The sequence below is a fragment of the Lampris incognitus genome, chromosome 2 (assembly GCF_029633865.1).
Source record: "Lampris incognitus isolate fLamInc1 chromosome 2, fLamInc1.hap2, whole genome shotgun sequence".
NCBI lineage: Eukaryota > Metazoa > Chordata > Actinopteri > Lampriformes > Lampridae > Lampris > Lampris incognitus.
Genome location: NC_079212.1, coordinates 90821970 through 90845229, shown reverse-complemented (window position 1 = coordinate 90845229; position 23260 = coordinate 90821970). Strand labels below are relative to the sequence as shown.

General features: G+C 45.3%; 1 protein-coding gene across 1 annotated transcript in view; it reads right to left on the bottom strand.

Annotated features, from left to right (window-relative positions):
* srgap3 (SLIT-ROBO Rho GTPase activating protein 3) overlaps positions 1 to 23260 on the bottom strand; it is a 145680-nt gene that overhangs the window by 87940 nt on the left and 34480 nt on the right. The window contains exons 2-3 of the mRNA XM_056274890.1: positions 12241 to 12436; positions 552 to 714 (exon numbers count right to left, since the gene is read on the bottom strand). Coding sequence (XP_056130865.1) covers positions 552 to 714; positions 12241 to 12436 — 359 coding nt within the window. The remainder of the gene's footprint in view (positions 1 to 551; positions 715 to 12240; positions 12437 to 23260) is intronic.

Sequence of the window (23260 nt, the reverse complement as noted above, 5' to 3'; positions counted from 1 at the left end):
AATGCAAAAAAAAAAAAAATTCTGACATGCTGGACTTGTCGAGTCGGGGTCATGGGGTGCCTGACGCCGGTCTTGGATCATGTCACACTACGAGAGCATTTGTCCTTCCTGACGTTCATATTCGGACTCGACGCTGAACGATGGTCGGCAGCAACGCAAGCGGGTCAAAATGGGCCTGAATTCGTGCGGTTTGAGCCGGGCATTAAGTCCACGTCCTGAGACGCAGAGAGGCCGAAATGACAGCCCAACACACCACAAGTCACAATGCTACTGCACCGTCGATCTTCATGCTAAGACCAGGGACAGGGGAAACTGCTTTCTGGTTTGAAATGACTGCAGCTTTGCTGGAAAACTACAGGGCCCACGGGGCCAGACAACAAGGCCCAGTGTTGTTGTTTATGACCCAGATCTCTGACAGCTGGAAATACTTAACTCGGTAAAGGAAAGCTGAAAGTCAGCGGCATGTGCTTGGTATCTCCGCTGGGCTCTAACGGCCGGCGCGGTCACGATAAGACAGTAGGTAAACAGAGAGGGCCGGCGGTCGCACAAACCTTCTTGAAGAGGCGGACGACGTCCTCGCTGATCTGTGCCAGGCGGACGATGACGTTGTTGGTGTAGATGTCGTTGAGGGTGGCGTGGTCCCGGCTCTCCCGCCTCGTCTGGTTCAGCACCAGGTACCAGCAGTTCACTGAGGACAACAGGTGCTGGTCTTTCCTAGAAGCCAGGGGGAGACAAGTGTTAGAACGTTTATGTGAACAGCTCAAAGGTGGGATGAACTGGAGAGAAGGGGAATGTCTTCAACAATGACTTTTCAGGATTTTCAGTTTAACTTGTTTAAACACAACAAATTCTTCCCTTTTACTGTCGCAGGCAAACGGATCCGAGTTTATTTAATCAGAGCCAGTAACCATGTTTTCTGACCAAAATAAGATGAATTACACCCCCCCACACATACACACAATCTCTCTCACACTCACACACTCTCTCTCACACTCTCTCACACACACACACACACACACACACACACACACACACACACACTGTCTCTCACACACACACACACTCTCTCGAGCTCTCTCATTCACATAAACTCTCTCTTGATCTCTCTTTCTCTGCCTCTCACACACACTCTCTTGATCTCTCTCGATCTCTCTCACACTCACACACACACACACACACACACACACACACACACACACAATCAGTGTTCTTTGATGGCTTGGCTAAATCCTTAATGCAAGTATCCATAATGAGTCTAAAGGTGTGCGCCCCGATTGTTGCCCAGTCAATTTCAATGTATCCCTCTCAGGTGCCGTCACACAATTACATAGAGACACACACACACAAAAGGAATCAGACAAACAAACATGCAGACAGGGGCACACACACACGCACACACGCACACACACAATCCCTTCAAACCCCTACCCTTCTCTGCATCTCAAATTTCTAAATTAATCAATCAAGTACCTCTGGGGAGGAAGCGAGAGAGAAGAGAGAGAGAGGAGAGAGCAGAAGAGAGAGAGAGAGAGAGAGGAAGAGAGGAAGACAGAGAGAGAGAGGAAGAGAGAGAGAGAGAGAGAGAGAGAGAGGAAGAGACAAAGAGGAAGACAAAGAGGAGAGAGAGAGAGAGAGAGAGAGAGAGAGAGAGAGAGAGAGAGAGAGAGAGAGAGAGAGAGAGAGAGAGAGAAGAGAGGAAGAGAGAGAGTGAGAGAGAGAGAGAGCAGCACAGTGGGATAGGGTTTCACCGTTAAGCAGAATAAGGGGGATGAGCGGCACCGACATCAAAGGGATATCCCTTCAGAGAGTTGCTGTAATGCAGATCACATCTAATGAAGCCGGTATCTGGCTGCTCCGGAACGTTCCATTATTCCCTCACTAGACGACTCTTCCCGTCGACAGCCAACAGACTGTGAGGACATGTTGTGATTTTCATGTGTGCCGTTTTAACTCCTGTAAAGAAGATGGATTGGCCTTTCCAGTCTGTCCGCTTAATGAGGAGCCTGGGTCTACTTTGTCTGCGATGCAAGAGAATGAATTTTGGAGGGGCAAAATATTATCCAAGAGCTGAGAACATCCCTCACTTGTATCATGCCGCAGATGATTCTTGCAAGAACTGCCATAATGGCATCATTAATTAAACATTTATCGGCTGAAAAGAAGCAGTTAGCATCTCAGAAAGAACATGCAAAGGACGAGCAAGGTCTTCGGATTTGTCTAACAATAGAAGACGTAATCTGGACCATGCCCTCACTCTCTCGCTCATTCTCCCCTTTGGGATGGCCTATTCCTACTGTCTCAACAGTCTTCCTTCTCTGGTGGTTTTGATTGACTGAGCTATCCGTCTCCAACCGACACAGTTCCTGTGTGATTGCTATTTGCGGACGAGAGGCCAGGGAAACAACCCCTCGAGCCTTTGCTAATCCCTATGAGTGGTCAGTAGTGTTAAATCCCCTCCTAAGGCACAACCAGACTCCTCTTCTCTCCACCTCCCCCTTTTATCCATCTTTTAACCCCTCTGACTAAAGAAAATGCTCTTACACTGTAGGAACTGCACTAACCATCCACGAGAGGATAGCATGGAACGTTAGACCTGAAGAAGCAGAGTTGTGTACTTGAGTAAGGTTGGGCCATATGTCAAAAAATTTTCTAGCGCCCACCGTTAACCCAGCAACTGCTGACATATCAACCACCCCCCCCACACGCCGGCCATTTTTAGCAAATGCAATCATGGAAGAGCTCATTGCAAAAAATAATGTAAAATCCCCTATCTGGGATTATTTCGGTTTTAAACCGGACACAACCGGCAAGCCGAAGGACCTATATGAAGTACTTTGCCATCTTTGCAAACAACTAGTGCCGGCAAAAGATTCTAATTGTCATTTGGTCACTGCAGTCACTGCCCTGTTTTGTTATAGACTCGTTAGAAATCAGCGCAACAAGAACATGCATATGACCCAACTCCAACTGACAGTTCCTATTCCCATACACTTTGAATTGCGCTTGACAGGTTAATTATTTACCAATTGAATTCTTGATTAGGCAGACCATTAAATCAGCAAAATAAAAGGACAAAAATTGTGCAAAAAAATCAGGCAAAAAAAAAAAATCAACCACCATCTGGAATCGCCGATATATGAATCTAATTGCCCAAGCCTAGACTCGAGTCACATGACTTATAAACAAATCAGACTCATGTTACAAATTTGATGACTTTTGACTTGATAAAATTGAAAGAGTTGCAACATTAAATGACTCATAACTACACTTGGACTTGAGCCTTTTGGCATAAAAGACTTGATGCCTTCTCCAAGCCCAACGATAAAATGCTTTTGAAAAGTGTGAAACCAGTCAACTCTAAATTTCTATTAATTACAGATCCACTTTGAGTCAATCCATTATAAATGCAAATTTTAAAAAAATGTTCATGATTTTGCATAAATTCAGTGTATTAATTATTACTCTTGTTAAAAATGTCAAAGGGCATTAAATTTGATAAAGAGCACATAATGACTTGTTCAGGGCTTGAAACTCGAAGTTTATGACTTGGGACTTGACTTAGAACTTGACTTGGGACTTGAGTGCCAAGACCTGAGACTTACTTGTGACTTATAAAACAATGACTTGGTCTCTCTCACTCTGTTCAGTCTGTATGGCAAGGCAAATTTATTTGTATAGCACATTTCAGCATCAAGGAAATTCAAAGTGATTTACATAAAACATAAAAGAAAAGGAACATAAGGCAATAAAAAGATATTTAAAAACAAATAAAAAAGTGAAAGGGAGTACAGTGTAAGATGATAATCAAAAGCTTCAAATTTTATTTAATCATAGGCAGCAGCAAACGGGAAATTCTTCAGCCTTGATTTAAAAGAACTGAGATTCACTGCAGACCTGCAGTTTTCTGGGAATTCGTTCCAGATATGTGATGCATAAAACCTGAAAGCTGTCTCTCCATGTTTAGTTTTGAGTATGGGGACAGAAAGCAGACTTGTCCCAGATGATCTGAGCAGTCTAGATGGTTCATAGTGTAGCAGAAGATCAGAAATGTATTTTAGCCCTAAACCATTCAGTGCTTTATAAACCAAGAGCAGAGTTTTGAAATCAATTCTTTGATGGACGGGGAGACAGTGTAATGACCTCAGAAATTGAGTGATGTTATCTACTTCTTTGGTCTTAGTAATGACTTGAGCAGCAGCATTCTGAATCAGCTGCAGCTGTTTGATCGACTTTTTTGAGACCTGTAAAGACACCATTAAAATAGTGGAGTCAAATGAAGATAAATGCATGGACAAGTTTTTCCAAATCCTGGTGAGCTATAAACCATGTAATTTTTGATATATTCTTCAGGTGGTAGTAGGCTGACTTTGCAATTGTCTTAATGGAGTTATATAAATTCAGGTCTGAGTCCATGATTACACCAAGATTTCTTGCTTGGTTTGTGGTTTTTAACATTACTGATTATCGCTGAGCGCTGACTTTCAATCGTTCTTTCTTAGCTTCCTTCAGTTTTATCTTTGTTTAACTGAAGAAAATTCTGAGACATCCAATCATTGATTTGTTCAATGCACTTGCTCAGTGCTTGTATGGAATTATAGTCCCCTGGTGATATGCTTACGTAAATCTGTGTTTCATCTGCATATTTATGGTAACATATTTTGTTGTTTTCCATAATCTGAATGAGTGGGAGCATATAGATGTTAAATAGAAGCAGCCCCAGAACGGAGCCTTGGGAAACTCCATAGGTCGTTTTTGGACACTCAGTCCTTTTAAGTCCTTTTAGTCTCAGTCCTTTAAGTAGGATTCAAACCAGTTTAGTGCTGTTCCAGAAAATCCCACCCAGTTTTCCAATCAGTCCAGTAATATGTCGTAGTCAACTGTGTCAAATGCAGCACTGAGTTCCAATAATACCAGGACTGAGATTCTGCCACTGTCTGTGTTCAAGCAGATGTCACTAAAGACCTTAACAAGAGCAGTCTCAGTGCTATGGTGTGGTAAAACTCCTGATTGGAAGACAGCAAAACTGTTGTTTAGTTGCAAAAAAGTTGTTCAGCTGCTGGAAAACAGCTTTTTCAATTATTTTACTTAGAAACATGAGGTTTGACATGGGCCTATATTTGTTCATCAGTGAAATGTCTAGATTATTCTTTTTTAAGACTGGCTTGATGACTGCAGTTTTCGGGCCCTGCGGGAAGAGACCTGAGAGAACAATGTGTTGACAATTTGCAGAAGATCTGAGGCCATGCAATTAGAAACATTTTTGAAAAAGCCTGCTGGCAGAATATCAAGGCAGCAGGAGGAGGATTTCAGATGTTGTATAATGTCCTCCAAGTTTTTTATGGTTGATGGGATCAAATTGTGCCATGCCATTTGAATTGATTTTAGGTGGACATAGGGATAATACATACCCTGCACCTAGCATGGAGGCACTGCCTGCTAGTCTATTTTTCTGAAATTTGTCACTGAAGAAGGAGGCAAATTCATTGCAGGCCCTGGTAGATAGAAATTCAAAGGCTCCTACCACAAGAGGGTTTGTTAGCCGGTCGACAGTAGTAAACAAGGCACGTACATTATTATTGTTTTTCGGCAATGATGTCAGAGAAGTAGGACCGCCTTGCATTTCTCAGTTCCAAATTATAAATGTGCAGTCTCTCTTTATAGATGTCATAATGAACAGTAAGATTTGTTTTTCGGCACCTACGTTCAGCTTTACAACATTCTTTTTTTTTTTTATTCTGACCAATGTCGCACATCTCCATGGAGACCTTTTCTTACCAGAGACCATCGTCACCTCGGTGGGTGCAATGGCAATGATAACATTGGTCATTTTAGAATTAAAATGTTCTACAAGCTCATTGACTGAGACCTGAGAGAGGGCGGGTGTGGAAGAGAAAGCCTGAATAAACATTTCACTGGTGCTTTCAGTGATATGCCATTTTGTAATTACCACTGTTTGAGCATTTGTGTGCAACAAGATAGAACTCTCAAAGAAAACACAGGAATAATTGGAGAAAGCAACATCAGTCACCACAACTTTACAAATGTTCAGAACCTTTGAGATAATTAAGTCCAGAGTGTGCCTCTTGTTGTCCCACATTTGCTGTAGTGGTAAAACTGCTGTAATAACAGTGAAAACAACGCAGAACTTTTCTCCATGATTATTAAACTCTGGCCAAGTTTAACAGACTACAAAACAATGTGTCATAGAACAAATCTTTTAGGCTAAATAACTGAGCAAATACGGGCCCCTCTGAAAGTGTCTTGGCATTCTCACTCTCAAGAACTGAGGGTTAAAAGCTCTTCCAGAAGACAGACAAAGAGGGAGAGGATCTCTTTTCCCTCCCGCTGTCCTCATTTCAAAAGAAATGGGAGCAGAAGGTTGGTAATTAGGCCTGCGTGCAGGCCACATCTCTGGGAGCTGAGTATTTTCACACCCAAATAAATGTAGCTCTTGGCCTTATTTTGTGGGAATGAGGCCTAGTCTATAGAGGTACATATGCAGGTCTTTCCCATCAACAAGCAGCAACATCAGACAACAGCAATGAACTGTGAAATTATTCTGTCTCTTTCTCTCACTGGACTGCTGTCCTTCATCTCTAGGTACTCTGAAGCCAACGCACAGACTTCCTGTGAATGGCAGGGCATCTGTCAACAGCCTGCAGGTCAGGCAATCTCAACAGTTTCAAAAGGGTTGCTTTTCTAGGACTCTGTGCCCCCTGTATACATGGAGGGTATCATTAACATGCAACACTGAGCCCTGTGAGTCTCTGGAGAACCGAGGAGGGGAGGAGAGGAGGAGGAAAAGGAGGGGAGTATGAAGAGAGAGGGAAGAGGCGGGCAGCTTGCTCACATCCCACTACAATAATCTCATCCATCAGATCATTGTTTATCTCCTTTTTTTAGCCTCTGCACGCTGACTATTCCTGAATCGGTGTGTATGGGGTGTGAAAAAATGATGGGAAAAGAGAAGTAAGACCGACCACGTGCGGGAAGGGAGATACTGGGGTTAGGGAAAAAATCCTTTGATTTGGGGTTGAATGAACTGTGCCCATGATTTAGTCATGGATGTTCTGAATGCCACGATCTAATCACATGTGATTTGTCTGAGCCGGGATTCCCAAAAGGAAGTGTGCACTTATCAAACCAGGACCCTGCTCTGTGCGGGGCTTTAATCCCTAACCCAACGCCTGGTTACCGCTTATCAATGAAACAGCAGAGAGAAGGCAGAGAGAGCCAAATGCAATATCAAAGACGAGGGGGGCACGTGGGCGTATGCTGCCAACTTCACTATCAAAATGTGTTTTTACACCGCTTTCAGACGGGCCCTCAATATGCTACATTGCTTATTTGAACGTCATTTAATAGGCCTGATTTCTTCGGGGGGAGGAGGGGGGGGCGTTGCTGAGGTTTGACAATGCACAGCTGCAAATATGTACTGGCTGAGAGCACAGCGAAAGGTCTGACATGATCTAAAACACACACCGCACACCAGCCAGCCTGCTGCTGCTGCTGTACATACTGACGCTTATCTGATCTTATCCACGAGACAACAGTGGAAAGTGGACTACAATGTGGTAACATACCAAACCTAGACGTGCAGTTTCAATTTCCTTCCTGGTCCCCGCGACTCCCTCGGACCACAGCTGTATAATTGAGGCAAGTAGGAGTAGAGCCATGGTTTTAAAATGCGCTGGAATTGTACGGTTTCAGCACCATGAAGCTAATTTGCCCATTTGTGGCCAGATACACTTTATTGTTACTGTTGCACAATTAAAACGTGACGCCACAATTCTTCTGTTTACTCAGTGTTTCTTGGAGATGCTCCTAGAGAGGAAATATTTAGAGGGCACAAATTGCATAAAGACCCACCTGACTGGCAATGCTGTGAGGCAGTCTTACAAAAAGCTGCTAGATGAGGGGGTGTCCGGGTGGCGTGGCGGTCTATTCCATTGCCTACCAACACGGGGATCCCTGTTCGAATCCCCCCCCGTGTTACCTCCGGCTTGGTTGGGCGTCCCTACAGACACAGTCGGCCGTGTCTGCAGGCGGTAAGCCAGATGTGGGTGTGTCCTGGTCGCTGCACTAGCGCCTCCTCTAGTCGGTCAGGGCGCCTGCTCAGGTGGGGGAGGGGGAACTGGGGGGAATAGCGTGATCCTCCCACGCGCTACATCCCCCTGGCGAAACTCCTCAATGTCAGGTGAAAAGAAGCGGCTGGCGACCCCACATGTATGGGAGGAGGCATGTGGTAGTCTGCAGCCCTCCCCGGATTGGCAGAGGGGGTGGAGCAGCGACCAGGACGGCTCGGAAGAGTGGAGTAATTGGCCAAGTACAACTGGGGAGAAAAAAAGTGGGGGGAAATCCAAAAAAAAGCTGCTAGATGAAAAATGTATCTATGGCTTCTCAAAGCTACAGCCCGATAACGACGAAATGGGTGAGGTAGCCAAACAGAACATGGGTCGGGACAGAACTACAGAACTCCTAAAGGGAATACCCATCCATCCATTATCCGAACCGCTTATCCTGCTCTCAGGGTCGCGGGGATGCTGGAGCCTATCCCAGCAGTCATTGGGCTGCAGGCGGGGAGAACATGCAAACTCCACACAGAGGATGACCCGGGACGACCCCCAAGGTTTGACTACCCCGGGGCTCGAACCCAGGACCTTCTTGCTGTGAGGCGAATGCACTAACAACTGCGCCACCATGCAGGGAATATCTGATACTGTAAGTTTTGCCCCTGCTCATTCCACCCATCAAACCACATAGATTCACCAAGAGACACATACCCAGATATATACATACACCTTAACAACCCAGATACTGTTGTGAGCTGTGTTGTAGGTCTCCCCGACAATTTATATTCCCTATCAACATCACACAAACTGCCTTTTAGTGGTTTGGATACTTGTAATTCATGTGGATGCCTCACCTTCGACAGACAGTATCCATCCCTTCTTATCTGACAGGGCGTGTTGTAAATCACATGGATGATAAAGCCTCTGCTGAGTAATGTTTCATTATTAAGATGTAATTAGCCGCCGTCTCCGTGGCCCCATGAAGCAATAAAAGCAAAAGGATGTCCACCAGGGTACGAGAAGTAATGTGGAGGAAAGCCAAGTAACCCTCTCATTCTCAAAAGGCCATTTGCACAGGACGGAGACAAATGATCCTGGTTTGAAAGCACATCGGTCTGTTGGAACAGACGATCTCATGCACTCTGACAGTAAAATAACTGCCCATATTTACGAGTTATACAAGTGTGTTAACAGTGTGTGTGTGTGCGTGCACGCATGCATTTGAATGTGTTGGTCTGACCGTGTTATTTATACGCAGATCATGTAAACGGAAGAAGTCTTGGCACATTTCTCCTTGGTTTAATTAGCCTAAAAATTGGAGCCTAAAAATAAACTTCCCAGTACCTAAAATGTAAGTTGCGCAGCAGCTATAAATCACAGCAGCATCCGGCTCGCTGATGAAACTTTATTTGCCCAGTGTGGGTTCAAGCCAACGGGGCAAACGCAGTTATTCTCAAACGTTAAGGTCTGTTCTGGCAAGCGTGACCCTCTCTCACTGCTCTGCTTAGGTTTCCCACAAAGCAGCGACAAAGCACGGCCACGCATGAGCTGCCCGGCGGTGGACGAATCGTGCAGCCTCTGACCTGCCCCCACCCCCACCCCCCACTGCTGGGGGACTATCAGGGGGCCGAGCCAACTGGTAGAAAGTAGACGGGGTTCAGGAGAGTTGAAGCTTAACTATCGGAGGGACCAAAATAATTCAAAGACGGGACAGCGAAAAAGGGCAAACTGCAAATTTAGCTGTGTCGAAATTGCAGCGATTATAACACCTGAAGGGGTGCAGCATAAGAATGTCATTCATCATTGTCAGTTCACGCATCACAGCTTTGGTGTGGATGCAGATGTTTGCATATGCGCACATATGTGAAAAAATAAAAAAATTTGCATTTGTGCACATATGTGAAAAAATAATACAATATGTGCACATATTATAAAAATAATGCAATATGTGCACATATTTTATAAAAATAATACATACAATACAAAAATAATGCAATATGTGCATATATAAAAATAATGCAATATGTGCACATATGTGGAAAAAAAGTAAAAATATGTGCACACCATGCACATATGCGAAATATGTTTGCATATGTGCACATATTTTGAAAAAAGAAAAATGTCATTCGTCATTGTCAATTCATACACCACGGCTGCGGTGTGGCTGCATATGTTTGCATATGCACGTGTCGCGAGACACAGCCGAAAATCTGCACCCAGAGACTTTTTGACAGCTGTTTATAGTGCACTAGGATCTTGGCGGCATAAGTGAAAATAACATACACACTGTAATGTGTGTCAGAAGAGGGTTACCCGATTTCCATTTACAGTGCTCCGCTCTCTACCTGTCTCGGTGTGGAAGAGATCCGCAGCCACGTCCGAAGGTTATTTCAATTCCCCCAGCAGCAGAGCAATTTCTTCTGTCTGCCTCGTCCCGGAGACCATCGTGTGCCACTAGCCCATCTCTTTTAAAACGGCTGGCCTCAATTACCTTGTCAAATCCCCATCCTCTTCCAAAAAAAGAGCTCAAAGCGCAGAACAACAACCACAGCTCTCCTGAACACACACATATGCACAATCACACACATATAGTGTTACACACATGTGCATACACACATCTCTCCATGCCACATAACTCTTATTACAGCAACAGTCCATAACAGGGCTGGCTCCCTTGATCGGCTGTGATTTCTCATTATCATTTGATAACTAGCTGACCTATAAGATGCCTTACTGACGCGGTCTGTGATAATACCCACTGGCATGGCACATGAACATAAAGAGGAGCATTTTGCCGCATAGCGCTGTACTTTAATCAAAGGGTGTATGGTGATTAGCAGCGGGGCTCGGTCTACCGGGCAGGCTGTAAATCCATGACTGGCAACTCTCCATGACAGTGAATCAATCAGCCATTTATCACGCAGGGGATACGGTGACTTGGCATGCGGAGAGGCCCGTAACCTGGCGCTGCCCAGGACTTTGAATGCAGACAAAGTAAAAGGACAAAGGGAGAGAGCTCCCAAGCTGAGCAACACATGGACATAAGCTTTACATAAAAGGGTTATAAATGAAGGTATTTAGTCAATGTGGTCAGGTAATTTTGTGGTATCTGCAAAACAAGAGTGACATTTACATCCACGCCTTTATTTACTTGAAGAATCCAAACTGAAGCGAGAGTCATTTTTGGACACGCTGAAATACAGGCGTAGATTTGGATATGGATGGTTGGGACGTGCCCCGACCAACGCCGAGGGACTACTGAATAGTCCCTCCCAATATTTTTAGTTATCTCATACCACTTTGGTATTTAACTCCACAGCATCTTCCATCCGTCAGTCTATACAGAGTTGCCAGGTTCAAAAGTTTCCGGCGGATTTGGGTTATTTTGAAACTGAGAGAGTGTGAGAGTGTGTGTGAGAGAGAGAGAGAGAGAGAGAGAGAAAGAGAGAGAGAGAGAGAGAGAGAGAGAGAGAGAGAGAGAGAGAGAGAGAGAGAGAGGTGGACCTGATACATGACCTGGCAACTCTGGAGTGTTTGGTCTCAAGATTGTCAGCTATAGCTAGCGACAGCTGGGGGGGGGGGGGGGGGGGGCTGATCCATGACCTGGCAACCATGGAGTGTTTGGTCTCCAAATCTTCAGCTATAGCTAGCGACAGTTAGAGAGCGAGCGAGAGAGAGAGAGAGAGAGAGAGAGAGAGAGAGAGAGAGAGAGAGAGAGAGAGAGAGAGAGAGAGAGAGAGAGAGAGAGAGAGAGAGAGAGAGAGAGTGGGGTGGAGTAGACCTGATACATGGCCTGACAACTCTGGAGTCTTTGGTTACCACATCATTGGCTATAGCTAGTGACGGCAGTTGCTTCTGTCAAGCGCACGATGGGGCAGAAGTGGTTGTGTGGCGCACTGTGTACATTGTTATTCTGAGAAACGTTTCCCACATGTTTCAAAAATCAAAAATGTCCCACCCAAACCTACACCCTTGAACTGAAGAAAGAGCGAGAGACACTACTGGAACAGCATGAGAGACATCATGATGTGCTAATAGTGTCATGTTTGAATTTACACAAAATAACACACAGCCTCTCAAGATTATGCAAATATTCTACACATTATTTGTGCACATATATGTTAATAAGCCAAATGAACACGCAAACACAGCATGTAGTGGAACTCACTTGAACTGGTGGTGCTCTCTGGAACTGCGGATCTTGGAGGAGAACCGCTCGGCCAGTTTCTCCAAGCTGCGGGAGTACTCCAGCTGAATCTCAGCCTTCCGGCGGAAGAACTCCTGCAGATCCTGCAGCAGCTGGATGCGAGACTCGGACTGCTGCTCCAAACATTTGAACTGCTCCACCAGCTGGTTACGGATCTCTGTCCACCAAAACACAAAATAAAAAAACCGGTTTGACCCAAACTGCTGTCAAAACAAGGCAAGAAAGAACTAGTCAAAGAAAATCAGGCCATATTGAATTTTAGCGAGTTGTTTTTCAGGCTTTTGACACTGGCACTTAAATTCGTGCGATACACCCACTTCAGGATCATAAGCGTCTCAAGGCACGGACTCTGTGTCTGGCAGTCATGTATTTTCTATGCTGTGATGCTGGCACACATTCAGTGCATGGCACTGGTAGCTAGATTTGCATAATCTCAAAAACCATCCTAGCACATTAAATGCTGAAAACGTCATTTCTAGAGATTTCTTTTGCATATTCTCAAATCCCAGTCACCATGACGTTACCCTAATACACCACTTCATCAACTGCATATAATGTACATCACAATTCAAACTCCCATAATAATCACATGAAGCATCCGGGTTATGTTGGTAATACTCCAACAGGCAGTAAGCCAAGAAAACTACCTAAACATCATTATTAACTCTGCCCTCTGTTTCTAGCTTAATGATACCAGTTATTTATTTCTAGCCTAATGACACCAGTTATTCTAGCTGCTGTGCATCCCGAACCTCAGTTGTCTACTTCCTGATACTGATAACTCCATGCCCGCCTACATTTACACTGCTTGTATCAAACCTAGGGTAGGCAACTTTGGAGAAATTGGCCATTTTGACATCACCCCTCCCCCAAAATCCAGACACCCCCTCACTGTTTCCTCCTTCACTTCCGTTACCCCACTTCAACATCAGCTTCATGAGTGTGCACGAGTTCACCCGTCGTAACTGACCTAACTGATCAAACTTGTAATGTCACTGATAATATACACACACACACACAGACATATATATATATATATATCAATATTCAGGAACAATTTGTTGTCATTTCTTAGATGTACTTGCATACACAAAGAAATTAAATTTCGTTTCTCCAGCCCACAGCAGTGTAACACAACAAACACATCCAAAATGTCCCACAAACGACACCACAAAAACATTTTTTTTAAAAAACAAAGAAGGGGGGGTATATATCCTCCTCTTTCTCCTCAATTGAATTTGGCCAATTACCCCACTCTTCTGAGCCATCCCAGTCGCTGCTCCACCCCCTCTGCCGATCCGGGGAGGGCTGCAGACTACCACGTGCCTCCTCCAATACATGAGGAGTCGCCAGCCGCTTCTTTTCACCTGACAGTGAGGAGTTTCTCCAGGGGGCGTAGCGCGTGGGAGGCTCGCGCTATTCCCCCCGGAACAGGCGCCCCGACAGACCAGAGGAGGCGCTAGTGCAGCGACCAGGACGCCCGACCAAGCCGGAGGTAACGCGGGAATCTGAACCGGCGATCCCCGCGTTGGTGGGCAACGGAATAGACTGCCACGCCACCCGGATGCCCCATGTTTAAAATATATATATCCGTGGATCTCTTACGCTTTGTTTTGTTCGGACTGCAGCCAAATCGGCTTTTTTTCTCAAATCAGATCTGTTACGACACACTGTCCACACTGCTATTTCCAGACATGACCAACCTATCCGCATGCGTTGCTACGCTAACGGTGTAGGCGTGGGTCACTACGAACCCTGGGGACGCGGTTTGCCAACCCGGAAGCATGAGAAATAGATTTCCGCCATCTCGCCCTCCAAACAGTCGTTCTGTCAAGTCGCGATGCACAGCTGCTACGTCGCCCCACGCAAACTCAGCGACGCAGCAGGTTAGCGTACACCGCGACAACGCTCCGTGCTGCAAGTCATGGCGGGCTCCACTTCCGTCCCTCTGGATATGACGTCATCGCTGCGTGTCGCGTTGTGAGTGACGCAAAAGGACCGGTTTGAAATCCGATTTGGGCGGCCAGTGTCCGGACTGCGACGCCTCTGTAGAATTCCGATTGGGATGGCATTTCAAACGCCCCATAAATGTGGTTTAGATCCGATTTTCAATAAATTGCATTTCAAGTTTTGTTTGTTTGTTTTTGTTTTTTTGTTTTTTGTTTTTTTTGCTGTCCAGACTTTCTAAAATCAGTCTGGATACAATCTGGATATGCCACACAAAAAAAAAAAGCAGATTTGGGCTGGCAGTCTGAACAAGGCCTATGTTACCTCAACACTGATGTTGTGAAGCACTTTCGTACTTAAAGGTGAGGTATTTATTAAAATGCAAAGGTTTATTTGTCATCCTTACGTGACCCCTCTCACGTACAAGTACCGGAAGCAGTGAAATTATTTGTTTGGCAACTCCAAAGACTGTGTCACAAGAGAAATGAACACACTAATGAACACTGTTTCATTACGAAAATAAAACAAAAACACAATAACATTTAAAAAGTTAAAGAAAATATAGAGATGAATGCTATTTAGTCTATCAACCTGTACAAGATCCATAATCGCAACAAGAAAACCAAGAGAGAGGCTGTGCATGCGAGTGATTGACAGGCAGTGGGACCGCCCCTTCACAGAGAGCTCCCTGTGATTGGTTGAGAGCTACCAAGCGTGGTACACTCTCGACCAATCAGGGCAGCTCAGGTGAGATTTTTGAGATCCTGAATACAGATGCAGGGTTAAAACACGGAGGCTTGATTTTCTCTCAGGCCATTTGGATTACACATAGCTGTAAGAGGGATATGGCACTTTTCGATGAGAGAAAGTAACACTAGGGGTGTGTATTGACGAGAATCTGGCAATACAATACATGTCACGATACAGGGGTTACGATTCAATATGTCACGATATATTGCAATACTGTAAGAAAGGTGGTATATTGTGATTTCTTAGGCCTGTGTTCTTTGTGCTTATGCTACTTCCTGTCTCAGTTTACATTGTTTGGTTGGGGTGGAAGAGTCAAATGGCTGAAGATAGATCACAACACTGTTATCTAGCGGTCGTGGGACTACACACAACACAAAATGTTTGTCACAAACCTTTACATGTAGACCATTAGAAATCGATATAGTGTTTTTGAGAATTGATACAGTGTCACAAAAGTTGATATTGCGATACTCGAGTGTATCGACATTTTCTTACACCCTTAAGTGACACTGAAAGAAAGTTGCCTACCCCAGCTTTAATTAACTTGCACTACGCAACATCTTCATGCTGGCCATTGGTTATTTCTACTTAGTGTAGACCATGCTCTTTGACAGTAAGGCCTCTCTGCTTCAGATTATCCCCCCAACATGAAGCATCTGTTATCATGGATGAGACTGATTAGTTGTGCTGTAATGTTAAGCCAAGAACAAAAGGGCTGGCTCAGTGACTACACCAGCAGATTTAAAATCAAACTGATTTTAATTGGTAGGCACTTCAAAAGCCATCTTGGACCAAGTAGCCGAGTGGCATTTCTTCATGTGGGGAAACTTGACTCTTGGAAGCTGATTTCAGATATATGCCAGCAGTGGGAATTCATGAAGGAAACTCGATTCCTCTTTGTAGGGCTGTCATTACCAGCCGCTACTACCTCAACTCAGCACAAAGAATGGCCTATTTTGTGGAACGAAATAGAAATTGGGCCCCGTGATGGTCTGGCGACCTGTCCAGGGTGTCTCCCTGCCTGTCGCCCAATGACTGCTGGGATAGGCTCCAGCATCCCTGCAACCCTATGTAGGATAAGCGGTTCGGATAATGGATGGATGGATGGATGGAAATAGAAACTATGAGACCATTTCCTCAGATCCTGATTAAAGCTATTGTAGCTACTGTAAACGGGTAAAAAGGGAATGCTGCCCCCTCCGTAGCTGAATGGCTACAGTGTACACCACACGGTCGCAACCGTCGCCGGTTCGAATCCAGCAGGTGACCTTTGTTGCATGTCACACCCCTCTCTCTCTCCCCCATGTCCTGTCTGCCTCTTCACTGTCTAATAAAGGTAAAAAATAATTTAAAAATGAAAGAGAATGTTAGTTGTTGAAAGACAGGGGGGCGAGTGATTCTATATCATTTAATCAAAATCCTAGATAAACTTTGATTTGTTTTTTTCATCTTTAAAAAGAAGGCAGTTTAACTGCAATATGAAATAAAACAGATAGTCAGTTCACTCAGTGATGTTTCTAGAATGACGTTAACAGTGGGATTAAAAGCAGAAATTCTGGATGGCAACCAGACGTTAAAAACATCCGTATTTGTGTCTTGCCTTCGGGTTCCTTAAGAGACATTGGTGAATCCAAAAGTGAGCTTGCATGGAAAGCTTCCAAGTTCAGTGAGCAATTATTAGTATTATTATCATCATTATTATTATTACTATTATTACTATTATTTTATGTCAAGAGCAAAGGGGAAGATAAAGCACTAACAGTAAAGTATATTTTACTATTATTTTATTTATATCTTATTATTTTATTTATTATTATTTTCTATTTTATTATTATTTATTATCATTTTATTATTTTAATTGTTTAATTATTATTTTTTATGTATTATTGTTTTATTATTTTAATTATTTTATTTACAATTATTTTATTGTCCCAAATTGTCCCAAGGTGTGTGTGTGTGTGTGTATGTGTGTGGTGGCCTGGCGGCCTGTCCAGGGTGTCTCCCCGCCTGCCGCCCAGTGACTGCTGGGATAGGCTCCAGCATGCCCCGCCACCCTGAGAGCAGGATAAGCGGCTTGGATAATGGATATATTTTAGTATACATATATTTCAGGATATATTTTACTAGCCTCACCTCTCGTTCATCCTAATACAGTATCCTTCTCAACAGAAATATAGAAAACGGAGCTGGAGTAATGACAGTAGCTCATCGCATGCTGTAACACCCTTGTAAGAGAAAACTAAGAGACATGTAAACTGAGCAGACTGGCGTTTACACCTATCTGGGCCACTGGGGTAAAAACTCAGTGAAGGCAGATGGACTGTTAACTGTATGGCACAACCACAGCAGTGACAGAGGCCATTTCAATGCTGCTGAGTGTGTCCTTCAGCCAGCCAAGCCCCCCCCCCCCGCCCCACCACCCACCCACCCACCCACACAGGCTCTGACGACCAAGGGAAGCCGCTCATTTGGGTTCAGCGTGCAGGTGAGCCCTTCTTCTCCCCGTGATGCCGCGTGTCGGCGGATCCCCGACCCCCTGTGGTTAACACTGTCCCGGCCCTTTCCTTTTACCCGAGGCCTCCCCCCCTCTCTCCCACCCCTCGCAAGCTCCTGAGACTTGAGTCAGCACACTACAACGGAGGCTCTCATAACCAGGACCAGCCGTGCAGACACCCAGCTTCAGTCCTGCACAAGGAAACCCACCCCAAACCCTCATGGAGGTACGCTTAGCTTTCCACTTTCCGACACCCACAGCAACTTTTACTTCTCTTTTCCCCCCTTTTCTTTTGTTCGATACATCATTTCCTCTCTAACAAGAGTGAGAGAAAGCCAGTGACTAAAAAAAAAACAAAAAAACCCCCAAGGGAGCAAGAAGAAAAGCCTGAGGAAAATCTGACACAGATTTGCATGAATGACAGGGGGGGACTGAAAAAAAACACCCCCTAGGAAAAAAAAGGGAACTTTTTCAAGCAGCAGCTTCAGCCATGCATTTTGACAGATGAGTTGGGAGAAAAATAGGTCACACATGCCAGAAGTGTGTCTTCACCTCTTTAGAAACCGTGGAGTACGAGTCCTTCAGTGCCCCCAGCTCATTCGCCGTGGTTTATTTAACATGTCTGAAGCCTTGGTGGGGTTTTAGGCAGCGGAGGAGACGGAACGGGGTGAATGTTGAGCTTGTCTTTCTTTCTGAGTACCAATGTTGCTCCAAACACAAAGGCCTCATCAACTGAATTCTGAGCGGCTTAAACACGAAGGAGGGTAAAAACTTGGTTCGTCGACCAGCGACAGATCCTGCACCGAAACCTTGAAACGAAACTGGTGGCTCAGACCAACAAAGTTGTAAATGGTCCAAACACTTCCATGCTTGTAACTGAGAGTCGTCTTTCTGCCATGCCTATAAACAGTATGACGTTATTCAAGACATACCATTACAATATACAGCTCTGGCTGGACCAGCACATCTGACACTTGGTCCCCCTTCAGTATCGCTGCATTCAGATTCTGCTTAATCGGATGGCTTCTTTGATAAATGAAAGATAATAAACAGCTTGAAATGGGACATGGGACATGGGACTCCCCGGGACTCCCCCCCTATTTTCTCCCCAATTGTATCCGGCCAATTACCCAGCTCTTCTGAGCCGTCCCGGTCGCTGCTCCACCCCCTCTGCCGATCCGGGGAGGGCTGCAGACTACCTCATGCCTCCTCCCATACATGTGGAGTCGCCAGCCGCTTGTTTTCACCTGACGGTGAGGAGTTTCACCAGGGGGACGTAGCGCGTGGGAGGATCAGGCTATTCCCCCCAGTCCCCCCCCATCCCGAACCCCGACCAACAAGAGGAGGCGCTAGTGCAGCGACCAGGACACTTAGTCAAGTAAAGTCAATGTTATTTGTATATCCCAATATCACAAATTCAGAGTGTTTCCCCACCTGCCGCCCAATGACTGCTGGGACTGCTGGGATCACAAACATACATACCCACATCCGGCTTCCCACCCGCAGACACGGCCAATTGTCACTACGCTAGCACTATGCTACCACTACGCTAGCACTGGCTAGTACAAAAACATGCTAGGTGCTAACACTGCACGTTCGGATTTTACCTTCGTAATTGTGGCTGTAGCTTGAAGAAATGGAAACGGATGATCCGCTGTGGCGACCCCTAACAGGAGCAGCCAAAAGTAGTAGTAGTAGTAGTAGTGGTAGTAGTAGTAGTAGTAGTAATAGTAGTAGTAGTAGTAGTAGTAGTAGTAGTAGTAGTAGAAATTGTGGCTGTAGCTTGAAACGTAAAGTTTGAAGCTCTTCTCTTTTTTGGTAACTGATGTATGGCATGCTTCTTGGATAATGCGACTAACGTCGTTAACCTTGAGTTTAGGAAGATCTCGAAGAGACTCAGTGAAAGACGCCATTGCTTCGCTGTTGTTGTCTGTATCACTTCCGGCGCTGCCCGGAATTGATCGAGCTGGCCGAGTCGGAATGCGGAAGAGAGTATGCATATACCCCATTGCGTCTGTAGTAGTAGGGACACCCGAGCAAGCCGGAGGTAACACGGGGATTCGAACCGTCGAGCTTCGTGTTGGTAGGCAACGGAATAGACCGCCACGCCACCAAAAAAAGGGACATTTTCATCAAATGAAATTATGAAATTGTAGAATAGATAAATATTTTTGTGTTATGTAGTGGAAGGGGATGAAAACTCTGCATTTCAAATAATGTGTGATTACGCTGCTCATGAGTTTATGGACAAGGTTGGAGCAGGGAGGGACAGCGATCGAATCCCCACCAAAACACTGAACCCTTATTTCCCCCCGTCGGCGTCGTACTGGGGGGAGGACCCACCAGGGTCTATAAGGGGGGGGCGGGGCTCGGGAATCCTGGAATTAAACGTTTGTTTTGCACATTTTTATTTCTAACTAATTAGCGTCATAACTTCAGTTAAAGTTGGCTCAAAACATCGGTTGAGGGACTTAAAGAAAACAGTGGAGGCTCTCTGAGGCCCCCCTCACCCCTCTCTGAGGCCCCTCTCGCCCCTTACAAAAGGTGCAAAATGGTTTAGTCCGCCCCTCACTAGCGTCTCTCAATGCAGCTCATCTAGTCCTGTCGCGAGTGACTGAACGGGCTCTCAGCGAGTTACAACTACCTCAGATCAGGGATTTCCCAGGAGAGGCTGAGCCGCCTGGCACTGCTCTCAACTGAGAGGCGATTAGAAAAACAACTGGACTTTAAAGATCGAATAAATGACTTGGCAAACAAGAAGTCCCGTCAGTGGACATTTACTGTGGAATAAACATGGGGGTCAGCATCAGCACCCTGCATCAAAGTTTGAAGTGATACTACACATTTCTGCAACCACTGCAAGATAGTTAAGTTAGGATATGGTAGGTTAAGTTAGGTTAGAGTAAGTGAAGGTAGGTTAAGTTAGGTTAGGTTAAGGTAGGTTAAATTAGATAAAGGTAGGTTAAGTTATGTTAGGTTAAGGTAGGTTAAATTAAGTTAGTTGAAGGTAGGTTAAGGTAGGTTAAGGTACTGTGATTGTAAATAATATACAGTATGCCAGAACCCCAAAAGTGATGTGCGAGAGACAAAAGAGGAAAGGGGCCCACAGAGACTGCTTATGTATAGGGCCCAGAATTTTGTGCTACACCCCTGCCCCCCCCCCCAAGAAAAAGAAAAAAGCACACTAAGGCAAGTTTGACTAAGGAGTGGAGTAATGACCAGCGACAGACAAAGTGAGCGTGTCCTCTACAAGTTTCCATTTTGGAGTGGGAGCCAGCTGCTTGTTTGGGGGGGGGGGGTCGGGCACCCCGGCACCCCGGCACCCACCCTCAAGACAAAAAGCAGAACAGGGAAATGGGACTACTGAGTCAGTGTGAGTGTCGCAAACCAAATCTTGCCCCTTTTTCACGCCTTAAACTCTGGTGGAGAAATCCAAATGAACTCTCAAAAGCCCCCCTTTTGAAATGCCAAATGAAGCGCTGATGGCTTCGAAAGAGCCCACGGGTGGAGGTGGAGGAGGAGGAGGGAGGGTTCAGTCCTGCTCCTTACAGCGGTCCGGTCACACTGAACGCGAAATAATCCGCCAGTTTCATCGGTACCTACGAATTCAAGATTTGAAAACAAATGCGGCTTTACATTGGCCATCTCATTATATCCGGTGACAGCCGTGTTATAACGTGACTCAGTAGCGGACTCTTAATTCACCATAACCGCTTCCGGTCACTTTAAGAAGGAAGTGTTTCCGGGTTGACGGGGTGAGCTACGACGATGATTGGTTGGGGCGGCGCCATCTTGCTCGGGCTGTTTTGTTTTGTTTTTGTTTTTGTGTTTTTTGTTTTTTTGTTTGTTGTTTTTGTTTAAAGGCAATAAAAGACACACGCGTCCATGTCGTCCGTGAGATAAACTGTCCGTCTCGGCTTCCCTGCAACTTCTCATCTGAGCGTCCACGCGACAGCGACGCTGACTCGCAGCACGGCTCCATCCCAGACGGCTCTGCAAAACCAGCCACCCGCTTACGCTTCTTTGTTTTGTTTTGGGGGGGGGGTTGTACTCTAAAATCCATTCAAATCCCATAATTTACTATTTATTGTTGTTTTACTGTTGCAGACGACTGTAGCTTGTTCTGCATTTTTAAGATGAGCTGCGTGTTTATTTATGACAGTCATTTCTCTGTTGACGGGCAAAGTAACTTTATTAGTTGAACGCGCACATCCTTTGTAGACCCAGTTTTGTTATTACTGTGTGCGCGCGCGCACGTCAGTGTATGAGGGGTTGTACAAGCCATAATTCATTCTGGCCCTCTCATATACATACAGGTGTCTTACACGTACTACTACTACTACTACTACTACTACTTTTGGCCTCTCCCGTTAGGGGGCGCCACAGCGGATCGTCCGTTTCCATCTCTTCCTGTCTTCTGCATCTTCCTCTGTCACACCAGCCACCTGCATGTCCTCCCTCACCACATCCATAAACCTCCTCTTTGGCGTTCCTCTTCTCCTCTTCCCTGGCAGCTCCATATTCAGCATCCTCCTCCCAATATACCCAGCATGTCTCCTCCACACATGTCCAAACTATCCCAATCTTGCCTCTCTTGCTTTTGTCTCCAAACTGTCCAACCTGAGCGGTCCCTCTAATATACTCGTTCCTAATCCTGTCCTTCTACACGTACAGTACAGATAAAACCCTGGTAGACCACATTCAGATTCTTGCCAACAAAAAACACCAACATGCAGACAGGTTGGGTCTGCTTCTTGCTGATCTGACTATTTGTCGCCATGTCATCACCATCCTGATCCTGATTGGACAGGCAGGTGGCGGGTCCTGAATGCCGCTTCGTATTGTCTTTTATCACTCCCTCTTAGCATGCTAGCGTCACTTCAGTAAACTGTTCCTCTGAGGTGTGGGCAGTCCTGGAGGTCCTGGCACATTAACACAGGCCTTCTGATAGCGGACCGTGTCTTCATGATAAGGAGGGACCCGCTCAGTGCTGACCTTGAGACAATGCATCATCATTGTCAGGGAGCCACCCTTTCCACTGGGCACCTGCTCCACATGTCCGTCCTGGCCAGTTCATGACTGGAATGAGAAACCACATGGACACTTGTCCCCGCACAGAACAGGAAGTCTCTGAAAACAATGGTAGGACATTGGAAGATCCCTGAACTTTGACTGCTACAGACAACATACCAAGAATGGCAGCTGTGTCTCATTACGCTTACCGACATTATGGTGATGTGCTGTGCAGAGGCGGTTACAAACCACCGAGGGAGCGAGTGACTCTGGAGCCAAGTTCAGTGTGTATATGATCTAATCTGAAACTCAACATTGTTCACTCGGGTCATAATTTACTTTATCTGCAGTGATTTTTATCCTTTTCTGTGATCTTCCTTCAGGCAACAAGAACAATTCTAAACAGCTGCTGCAGAGTGAACATGCAGCTCGATGCACCGCAGCGGAAACGAACTCCAAACACCATTTTAAAAGGTAAGAAGGCAAATGCACATTGCTGCCATTCGAAATCGTATGGATTCTTACCTTCAATGCATGTGTCGATTTACACCACACTTAAAAACAAACATACAAGTTTTTTAACAGAAGTTCACCCACAATGCTAGCAGTGATGCATTTATGCAGCATCATCATGCCGGTTTGGTTTATAGGAAGGTCACATGATTCCTCAAGGTACTGCTATGAATCTATAGTATGTTGTCAGGTGGTGCTGTCAGTAGAGATTGTTCTGCACACAAAAAATGTAAAAAAAATCATTACAGTGTTCCAAACTACTGT